Here is an 11,454-nt window from a genome sequence, read left to right as displayed (position 1 = left end):
CGGTGAATAAGGTATCCAGGGGAAGTTCATCTGGAGCTACTGTTAAAAAACTCTGCTACTGATAACATGCTAAGATCATCTTGACTAAAAAACTCTGCTACTGATAACATGCTAAGATCATCTTGACTTTTTTCTCTTCTGCCCCAGCTGGTCAATTCCCAGGTCTTTCTGGGCATTTTTTCCCCCTTTTTTTTTAAAGTTAAAAAAAATCCGTAAATCAGAGGTCAGTTACAGACCAACTTTATCAGAAATTCATTTTATTCTGCTTTGGTAGTTGTCTGCAAAAGTGCATGTTGCATATAAAAGTGTAAGCTTGGTAAAAGCACCTAACAAAAAAAGCCTCTGAATTATTTATAAAAGCAGTTTGTCTTCATGTGCTGCTGAGAGAAACTAAGCATCCCCCCTGATGAATTAGTGATTACTCATTATTTAAAAGGCAGGATTTACATGACACACAACTTCTCAAAATGGGAATGTCCACAAAATTACTTATCTTATAACTGGATGCTATAACCTGCCTGTTAGTTCAGCTCCTAAAGTAGCACAGAAATGTCTTGAAGATAGCAAGGTTCTTAATTTAGCAAGGTGGGGAAACATTTTTCTGCAGTACCATTGCTACATGAGGCAGATGAAATGTGGATATGAAATGTCCAGATGTTTTCCAGTTTCAGATGAATTAATGAGGAATTATCTATGTGGCATGAATAGTCCAGTGCAACATCACATATACCCAAGTCTTCTGTGCCCCTGCACTTCTGAAATAGGTGGACCACTTCCTCTGCTTTAAAAACAGTCTTGCGTTATACATAAACCATGAGAAACAAGACATGGTCCTTCACACTTGGAATACTCAGTTTTAGAATTTTTGGTTGCTGTAGGCATGTATGTTTCAGCCGAAAGGGAGCCATAAAAGCACATTTTGTGTAGAACACTGAATCTTTCAGGACTGTGGCTATTTCAACATTCTCACTTAAAACCACTTTATTACCGGGCTTGCAATTCTGCATGTTTTGAAATAATCACACAGCTCCTATTTTTGTTTGCACCATGCTGAAACTTCAGAAGACAGCTCGGTCAGGGTGACACCTTAGATTACAGAAGCCCATTACTATTTTTATTAGATGTTTCCAACTTATATATCCCTCTCTGCCTGGACTGTTTCTTATTAAGCACACGAAGAGTATGTTTAATAAAAACAAACCAGAAATAGTAAATTTATGTATTTATACACATTTAATTCTCCTAAATGATGCACAGAAAGTAAACAGTTACGAATTTCCTTCTGTTCATTTTTCTGTGTAGAACACCATTTCACCCACACACCCACAGAGTTCTCAAAGTCATTCTGACCAGCCTGAAGTTATAATTTCCTGTTCTGAAAAAGCCATGGGAAGGTTAAATTTTTAAAGAAAGCGAGAACATATTTCTTTTGAAACATAGCCATTTCAATTAATTTCTGGAAGTTAAAATTAACCACTTTTAATTGAAAAATAAAACCACAAAAACAAACCTACACACCTCTTCCTTCTTAAAAAAATGTGCCCAGCACTGTAAGATCCACAAACTTAACTGATTACAAAAGTCAGTTAAACCAGCACGGGACTCTAATGAAGTTCAAAATAGAAGCAGACACAAGTCTTTCCGAAAATAAGAGTTGGGGTAGGATGTAACTAGCATTTAGGAAAAAAACCCAACCAAACAAAACAACAGCAACAAAAAAACCAAACCACAGCAAAAAAAGCAAAGCCTTGAACAAACACAGATGAGCTTACCTTTAAATAGTGAGAGGAACAAGGATGACCAGAGATACAGTGCAGAATAAACAAATGCCAAGCACTTTTCTGTGAGCATTGTCAAAATAAGCTGGCTCTCCTTCCTGAGCAGAGGGTGAAAGAGGATGAAGTCTTGGAGACAGCCTGCAATGACTGACAGATTTGGCAATTACGGTAATAAGGCATCAAACCAGCTTCCCACCAGGGGAGAGAAGTGCATTTGCTCATGTGCTTCTCCAGTCCCCAGGAACCAAATCAGCTCAGTGCTTGGTCAGTAAATCCTAACACAAAGGAACAGGTTACATTCCTTTGGACTCACATTGCTAGACACACTAAGCCTTTCCTTGGTCAGGAGCAAATGCAAGTGATCCTCGCACACAGCTGTCTGTGTACTGCGAGAAGGGGGAGTGTGCTGCCTCCGAGATGCTTTCCACATCTCCACATATTGTACCTAACTCGAGACAGCACGGCTGCAGTGTTTCCAGTGCTTGCACTCGAGTGCCTCTAGAGCTGTTTCCAGGCGAAATGAATTTGTGTTCCCCTCTGCTCTCTCCCAGCTGCCAGGGCAACTTGCAGCAAGCACCTGTGGCACACACCTGCCTTTTCTCCCAGCAGAGGTGGCAGGGGAGATTCAATAGTGCAAAAGTTTGAACAGATGAACATAGCCAATCTCCTGTTTTTGATGTACCCCTTCCTGCAATCCCTTACACCAGATGCAGGGAGCTGCTCTGAGTACCCTCTTCCCCAGCTGCCCACTGTGGGATTTTGCACACAGCCTGACTCTCCTTCCTTACCACAATTTTATTCACCAGCCAAAGAAAGGCAAGGAAAACAAAGGCTTGAATAAATGATATTCATCATTTGGGTCTTTCTTTTCTCAGTTGCCTGTTCTGCACACTCACCCACTTTTCTTTCACTGCAAGCAGGGACAGGACTTTGTACTTCCCCTTGTTGAATTTCTTGGGGCTCCTGTCTTGGCAGGGTACAACCCCGGGCTGATGCAGAGGGCAGCAGCAACTTGTGACTCCGGGCAGGAGAAGGGATTTAGGCGCTGCCGTAGTGAGCTTGCAGCAGGCAGTGCGGGCTGGTGGGGGAGCAGAGTCCCGGGATGTGGGGCACAGGGTGCTCTGAGGAGGAGGACTCGCGAGGTTGATCGCTGGGGCATGGGCTGACCATGGAGTCTCCCTGGCTGGGAACATCTGCCCTGGGATCAACTGCAGAAATGCAAACCTGGAGCAGGGTCCATTATTTTTGTGTTAGGTTTGGGTTTTTTAAAAATTTCTCTATAAATGAAAGCATTCACCAGTGAGCACAACTTCACACATACTGCAGTTCCGGTCGCTGTACTCACTTCAGCCACTGGAGGTGGCTGTCCTCCCACTGACGGCCAGGGTGTTGTTGTGCAGACCAGGGGCAGCTCGGTATCTGGAACCACCTGCTCTCAGGTGGAATATGTCCGATGCTGCCCCATGGGGTGGAATGACATGCTCCTCAAAGTTACCATCTCTCCACAATGAGTGCAGGATGGAGGTCACCCTCGTCTTGCAGAGGGGGCACTCGGGCTTGCTCCCAGCCCACTGCAGGAGGCACACTTAGCAGAAGCAGAGCAGCCATGGCAGCACATAGCTGATCTCCTCCCAGCTGTCCAGGCAGATGGGACAGCAGTTGTCCAGCTCCATGGCCATGCTTGCCATGCGCTGTGGGGTCTGGGGGCAGCTGGGAATGACAAAAGGCTTCACTGCCTCTCAGTGACACTGCAGCAGTGAATGTTGTGCTAGAAAAACGAGGCCACAATTGTTGTCTGGCCCTAGGATGGATGGAAGCAATGCCCACAACCCTCTAGGAGGAAACCCTCCCCACTCCCCAGATGGAGTTTTCCCCTCCCTGATCACTTCTGCTGCCACAAAAGTGACTACTGAGTGCCCCACCTGCCTTATTTTGCAAATGATTCACAGGAGTACAAGCTGAAGGTCACTGATCTTGCAAGGATGGCAAATCCACCTATATTATGGCTCTCTGCAAGCAGGAGACTTGATGCTGCAATATTCCACTTTGAGCATGCAAATGCAGACAGCTGGAATCCAGAGGCTTTGCTGAAGTCCAGCTACTTTCTCAGCTCCTCAGCTCTTAATCACATTTCAAAATTCACATTTCCAAGTGAATTCTTGGAAATGCCTGGGTTGCTTTGTTCCACATACAGCCATTTAGCCATGTCATCTGGCAAAAATGAGCATGTCTGACAACCAAATATACACCCTGGAGTCTAGAAAACATAACTTACTGCACCCCTGATGTGCAACCAGGCTCTTTGTTGGGATCGTTGCTTACATAGGCTTCATCATCAGTGCAGGGACCCGAAAGTGTGTTTCTCTCACAGGCTGCTGTCAAGGAAGGAAACAGCAAGAACAAGATTATTGTGCAAGTCTGTCATGCTCCTCCTCTCCCACGTCCACCTGAGCTGTGCTGCCACTGCAAAAGGCTTCCCCAGAGAAAACAAAAACAGGCCCTTCTGGCTGAGATACTATGATGAGGATGCACACCTGCCCCTCAGCTCTGGATGGGTTCATTGCTCCATCCCCTTCTCCTACAGAAGCAGATTGACATGAATACAGAAAGCAGGGTTTCTCACCAAAGAGCTGGGAGGCAGATGTTTTCTCTCATTGCCATTTCCCTGTGAAACCTGGGATGGACTGCTGCAGACTGGGGCTTATACACGAGATCCGTATCAAAGCTCTACCTGCTGGTTCAGGCTGTGTTCTGACCTTCTGAAGTTATGTGACTTTATCCTCTTCGTCTTGAGCTTTCTTCTCCTTTGGGTCATATCAGTACAACTCAGGAAGTTTGGAGCTGGGCATCCTTCCTCTGTGGATGGGTTTGTCTGCAGGTGAGGCAGCTCTTCTTCCACCACCTCTCCCAGAGCTCGCTGCTGAGTTTGCCCAGTCAGCCCTTCTAGCACTGACTTGACTTCCAAGCCAAACCTCAGCACCTCATGCCAACAGAGCCAACAGAGATAAAGGACACAGTCACACTTTAACAATTGAGCAAGGAGGATGAAGAAAGCCCTTATAATGCAGATAGTGCTGCAGAATGCTTTTTCCCAGGAGTGGTTTGCATGCATTATGAGTGATTTGAGGCAGTCTGGCAAAGGTGTCAAGTGCTGGAGTGGATACGGTGCATTGTTCAGAAGTAGTGTCACCAGGGGTTCACCATGCATGTCAAGCTGCAGAGACCACTCACTGGGTTCAGCTCCTCTCCAAGGTCAGTGGATGACACCAGGCCACACATGCACAGGCCAAGCACCCTTGCTGGTGAGGCTGGGGATGCTGGAGGATAGGAAGGTACTCAAGGATGTGAACACCTGTCTGGTTAAGCAGGGCACTGGGCTGGGGTGATCCCAATTCTGCTGGGTGCTGGGGTGAGGAAGCTGGGGAAGTGACCTACGGAGGGGTCCACTCCTGGTGCAAAGGGAGGCAGATGGTGGCAGGCGGGTCTGCATGAACTAGGGATCTCATGGCTTCCCCACTCCTACAGGCAGCAGATGCCTTGTGGGTGGGTTGAGGTGACAGTGGAGCTGCCATGCTCCAATGACACATGGAACAGAGCTGCACAACAAAAACAAGGTGCAAGGAGCTCCAGCCCTGTCAGGCAGGTGTGCAGCAGCCCCTCATCCCCAAGGGCTCAGGCTCTGACACTTCAGCCCTCGCTCTGTTCTTTCCCCACACAAGGAGAAGCATAGAGGTGTAGGGCACTGTACCAGAGCTTGGCTGGGAGGGTGGTTTCCCCTCCTCAGGCGCTAGGGTCTGCACCACTGGGCATGGTGGAAGCCCAGCTGGTGAGGTAGCACTGCAAGCCCCTGGCCCTGCTGACAGGGACTCAGCCAAGATGGGGTTTGTGCTCACATGCAGTGCTCCGGGAGTCAGCCTCGGCCATCCTAGCCACGTGGCAACCCTGTTGTCCATTGACCTCCGAGTTACTGAAATGCTGTCTGAGATGCAGCATCACTTTGTGTCACGGCCCCAAGCCCCATCCCTTCCTCCAGGCCCTGACTGCTAGGAGCATCTGGAGAGACAGTTTCCCCTGGTGCTTGCGTGGGGTGGTGAGGAGGGAAAGGAGTCCTTCCCCTACTTAGAAGGAAAATCACGAAATCACAGAATTATTAGGGTTGGAAAGGACATCTGGAGATTATCTAGTCCATAACCACTGCTGAGGCAGGGTACCCTACAGGGTTCCACCAGGAACTCATCCAGATGGGTTTTGAATGTTTCCAGTGAGGGAGACTCCATGTTAACAGGTGGTGAACCCCAGGACACAGCCCTGAAGCCCTGTTCCAGAGAGACATGAGGCCTGGGGATCTTCTTATCTGTCCTATTTCCCATCTCTACATTTCTTTTCCAAATCAGTGTCTCTTTCCCTTTGTGCTTCTTTCCCGCTCTCAATTCCTTTTCTTCTCTGTTTCTGCCCCACTTCCTGGTTTTTCTACTCTGACCATCTGTTTCCCAATTTCTCTTTCTCCTACTGCCAGGTCCTCAGGCTCGTTTCTGTATCCTTTTTATTTATTTTCCTAGCCCTTCATTTCCCTGTCCCCACACGTTTTTCTTTATCCGCATCTCCTTTCAGCTCTCTCCACCTCTTCCTCCTCCTCGACCCTTATTTCACTCTCTCTATCCCCACTTGTCTCACCATCCCTTTTCCACTCCCGGTCCCTCCCTTGCACTCTGGGACACATTCCCCACTCCTTGTTCCCTACCCTGCTGCCTCGCCCCTCTCGTCCCGGGGCAGTGCCCCTCCATCCCTCCTTCCCTGCCACTCTCCGTGCCCGGCACATGCGCGCTGTTCCCCCGGAGCCCGCGGCGCTGCGGGCACACCCGGGCGCATGTGCGTCCCCACGGCCGCGCCGCCGGCCCGGCTGTCCCTCAGCGCGCCGCCCCCCGTGCTGCCCGTGCGGCGGGGCCGACCCCCTCCGCCCGGCTCGGCAGCCCGAGCCCCCGCGCTGTTCCCGAGGCGGCCTGCGCGGCACCGCTGCCTCTCCGCGGCGGCCGCCAGCTTCCCGAGCACTGAGGCGGCGCTGTGGGCAGCCGGCCCTGCTGCGGCGGGAGCGCGCTGAGGAGCTGAGGGACGGCGCCGGGATGTCCTCTGCTGGCGGGAGCCGGGGGAGCGGCAAAGAGAGCTCGGAGAATGTCTCTGCAGCGGTGAGCCAGCCCACCGCCACGCATGCGGTGAGGTTAAAAAGGTTCCCCGACACTAACTCGGTGTTCTTGGTGGTCCATGGGCACATGCAAACCGGCTCTGGTGGCCCCAGAAAAGCCCGAACCAGCCGCAGAGCCTCAAGCACCCAGAGCTCTGCTTGAGGTCCCCAAAGACTTGGCCTCACGTAATCACAGAAACGCAGAATGTTCTGAGTTGGAAGGGACCCACGAGGATCATCGAGCTCAACTCCTGGCCCTGCACAGCACCATCCCCAAGAGTCACACCATATGCCTGAGATCATTGTCCAAAGGCTTCTTGAACTCTGTCAGGCTGGTGCTGGGACCACTTCCCTCGGGAGCCTGTTCCAGTGCCCAACCACCCTCTGGGTGAAGAATCTTACCGTAATATCCAACCTAAATCTCGCTTGACACAAGTGTAGTGCATTTCCTCAGGTCCTGTGACTGGTGACCAGGGAGATCAGTGCCTGCTCCTCCCCCTTCCTTCACAAGGAAGTTGAACAATGGGATGAGGTTTCCCCTCAGTCTCCTCCAAGCTGAACAGAACAAGTGACCTCAGCCACTCCTCAGATGGCCTCTCATCAAGGCTCCCCTCAAGGCTCTTCACCATCTTCGTAGCCTTCCTTTGGATGCAAGAGCCTCAGGACCCCAAATCCCTGCGCGAGTCTCCCTGGCTGGGAACATCTGCCCTGGGATCAACTGCAGAAATGCAAACCTGGAGCAGGGTCCATTATTTTTGTGTTAGGTTTGGGTTTTTTAAAAATTTCTCTATAAATGAAAGCATTCACCAGTGAGCACAACTTCACACATACTGCAGTTCCGGTCGCTGTACTCACTTCAGCCACTGGAGGTGGCTGTCCTCCCACTGACGGCCAGGGTGTTGTTGTGCAGACCAGGGGCAGCTCGGTATCTGGAACCACCTGCTCTCAGGTGGAATATGTCCGATGCTGCCCCATGGGGTGGAATGACATGCTCCTCAAAGTTACCATCTCTCCACAATGAGTGCAGGATGGAGGTCACCCTCGTCTTGCAGAGGGGGCACTCGGGCTTGCTCCCAGCCCACTGCAGGAGGCACACTTAGCAGAAGCAGAGCAGCCATGGCAGCACATAGCTGATCTCCTCCCAGCTGTCCAGGCAGATGGGACAGCAGTTGTCCAGCTCCATGGCCATGCTTGCCATGCGCTGTGGGGTCTGGGGGCAGCTGGGGTGTGGTGGTGGTGCTGAAGCAGTGGGTGTCATGCTAGAAATGGGAGAGAGGCCACAATTGTTTTCTGACCCTAGGATGGATAGAAGAAATGCCAAGGTCCCTCATGAAGGAAACCATCCCAGCTCCCTAGTGTGAATTTTCCCTTCCCAGATCACCTCTGCTGCTGTGAGAGTGAGTCCTGAGTGCCCCAGCCAGAGAAAATCCTCTGATGTCTCTGGGGCCAGGCACTGAGAACTGCACCAACCAACTCCCTGAGCACAATACCACTAACCAACAACAGCTTTGCATGACACTCCTTTCTGGCTGTGGCAGCAATGCCTTTGGCTTAATAAAAGCCTTTGGGAAGCTCTGTCTAGCCCATAGGCAACTACCAAAGGGTCTTGAAATTGCTGTGGATTGACAGAGTCACAGAGTTAGGCAAGGGATGCTTATGCTTCAACTGTTTGATTTTTGGATGTGCTCAGTTCTATGTTCTTTTCTTTCTCCTCCAAGCAGGGAGGAGCACTCATTTGGGGGGAGGCTGGGCAATGAACTCCCTGGGCTGCATTATCATCCCCCATTCCTGCCACATCTGGAGGATCGACAGAATTGTGCTGGGCGTGCATAGTCTGTATTCTTGGTGCAGAGAATAATCACCATGTCAGAACAGGTGGGAAGTGCTGTCTTTTTCACTGTGGGCAAGAAGGGTCCGTGGGAGTGAAGACTTCTGGACAAGGAAGGGAGAGAAGAGACAAAGCATTGTGCATACAAGGGCTGTCCATCCAAATGGAGGGACTGCTGCTCTAGCTACAGGAGCTTTGAGCATTGTGACAGTGTGGGGCAACCCAGGGAAGTCTGGTGACTGTCAGCAGAGTTTGACACTCCAGCTCCCTTCCAGGCTTGTTGGTGGGACTGGTGAGGAAGCCAACATCCTTGAAGACACCTTCAAGACACTTGTAAGCTCCTGCATCCGTGTGGAGTCACCACCTCAGAGATGAAAGCCTCTCTGGGAAGCAGAGCCCCTCTGCCCAGCTGAAGACTGCCCTGTTGCAGGATGAACAGCCCACCCATCCTGGGTGACACTGGGAGAATGAAGCCTGCCTTTATCAATACCACAGCTGCCCTAAGCAGCCGTAGCCTGAGTGCTTTTGTCTTGTCTGTGCTGACACCAAGCACTGTCCATCAGCAACCCTTCCTCGGCCCCTCCATGTTTCCCCTTTGCTTACTGCACACTTCCAGAAATAGCAGCCCTTGAGTGGGACCTCCCCTTTTCCACTCACAGCTTGCTTTGCAAGGAAAAGGCAGGTTAAGATGAGGTTGTATGATGAGTACAGCAGCATCTTTCATGGCTTCTTTTCCTCTGTTTCCTCAGTGGCAGACAAAGCTCAGTGAAGGCTGTCAGGTTTCTCACTGTCTCCATGTTGTTTCCCTCACATGTTTTCACCTCTTCTCTGGCTAGAATTAAAACTGCACTGCCACCTTTGTTTTGGTTTCTTAAATATGTTATCACAGAAGTGTTACCATCATCTCAATTTTCATAATTAGGCCAGCCTTGGCCAGCAGCATGTCCATCTTCAGAGCCATCACAGATTGGCTCTGACCGAGATGGTGGAAGCTTCTAGAAGCTTCTCACAGAAGCCACTTCTGTGCCCCTCCCCTGCTACCAAAAACCAAGCCATGTAAAATCAACACAGCTTTCCTAACTTGATCCCTGGCAGTTCAGACAGTCTCTCTGCACTTCGCCCAGGCTACCTGTGCTTGCCTCCATCCTCCGTGTGTTTCCTTGTTGTGTTTGAGTTTGTCCAGGGGTTCCTTGTTCATCCATAGGCCTCCTGGCATTTTTTGCCTGACTTCCTCCTTGCTGGGATGCATCACTGCTGAGCTTGAAGGAGGTGATCCTTGAATATCAACCAGCTTTCCTGGGCTTCTCTTCCCTCCAGGGCTTTATCCCTTTGTACCCCTGAAGAGGCTAAAATCTGCTGTCCTGAAATCCAGGGTAGTGAGCTTGCTGTGTGCATTCCTCACTACCCTGAAGATCTCCAACTCCACCATTTCATGGTCACTGCAACCAAGACTGCCCCTGGGCTTTACATTCCACATGAGCCTCTCCTTCTTGGTGAGAACAAGGTCCTGCACTATACCTCTCCTTCTTCTCTATCACTTGGAGAAGGAAATTAAAACTGTGCTCCAGAAACCTCCTGGATTGTTTATGTCCTGCTGTGTTGTCCCTTGAACAGCTGTCAGGGTGCTTCAAGTCACCCCCATGGACCAGAACTTGGGAATGTGAGGCTGCTCCTATCTGTCTCTAGAGGGACTCATCCTCTCAGTGTTCCTGGTCAGGCAGCCTGTAGCAGGCCCCTGCTATAATGTCACCTGTCCCTGCCTGCCCATTAGCCCAGACCCATAAGCTCTCAGTTGGGCCCTCATCCGTCCCAGGGCAGAGCTCCACCCACTTCAGCACGTCCTTGGCACAGAGAGCAACACTCCTCCTTTGTCTCTCCTGCCTGTTTTGAAAAGAGCCTGTAACCTCCCATTCCAGTGCTTGAGTCGTAGGAGCCATCCCACCACATCTCTGTGATGCCTGTTAGCCCATCTCTAACTCCTCTCGTTCATCCCCATGCTGTGTGTTTGCACAAAGGCATTTAAGTTCAGTCCCTGATGAAGCCACCTTACTGGCTGGAGTGTCAGACTAGCGTGGACACTTGAGCCTCTTTTGTTCTAAACGCAAAACATGAAGTTAGCTGAGCCAGCAGGAGCAGCTGATGGTGCAATAGTAGGTACCTGCATGAGCTGCCTGGCCTCACTGTTGGCAGTGCCATCATGCCTTTATGGCATGCTGTTGGGGTATGACAAACCATACAGTGAGGGAGGAACTACTCATTAGGAATCCAGAAAGAGCCTCACACACCTGTACGTTTCATGTATTAGCAAAGAGAAAAATCTCCCCTTTTTAGAATCTCTTTTATTTACTTGGATAAAAAGATAATAGTGTCTCAGCTGGTGCAAGGCAGACTCTGACCAGGGCAACACCAGATTTTGGAGACAACTGCTAGCAGTATTTCCTTACTCCTTTAACCTATTCTTCAAAACAGAGCTAACTGTAGTTTAACCTACAGCTAATTTCACATGGTCATTCTTGGGATTTGAGATTATACTTCACACACTGGCAGTGTAAGCACAAGTGAATGACATCTGAAAAATACAGGGGCCTTTGCTTTGTGCTGCATAGCAGATCCAACACACCCTTGCATCCAGAAAATACTTTTGTAAAGATTGATACAGTGAGAAAAGG

General features: G+C 50.1%; 1 protein-coding gene across 1 annotated transcript in view; it reads right to left on the bottom strand.

Annotated features, from left to right (window-relative positions):
* LOC125319981 (neuronal acetylcholine receptor subunit alpha-7-like) overlaps window positions 1-2,263 on the bottom strand; it is a 58,063-nt gene extending 55,800 nt beyond the window's left edge. The window contains exon 1 of the mRNA XM_048291848.1: window positions 1,773-2,263. Coding sequence (XP_048147805.1) covers window positions 1,773-1,851 — 79 coding nt within the window. The 5' untranslated portion in view covers window positions 1,852-2,263. The remainder of the gene's footprint in view (window positions 1-1,772) is intronic.
* Between the last annotated feature and the right edge of the window lie 9,191 nt (window positions 2,264-11,454).

Source organism: Corvus hawaiiensis, chromosome Z (assembly GCF_020740725.1).
Source record: "Corvus hawaiiensis isolate bCorHaw1 chromosome Z, bCorHaw1.pri.cur, whole genome shotgun sequence".
Taxonomy (NCBI): Eukaryota; Metazoa; Chordata; class Aves; order Passeriformes; family Corvidae; genus Corvus; species Corvus hawaiiensis.
This window is presented reverse-complemented; position numbering and strand designations above follow the sequence as displayed.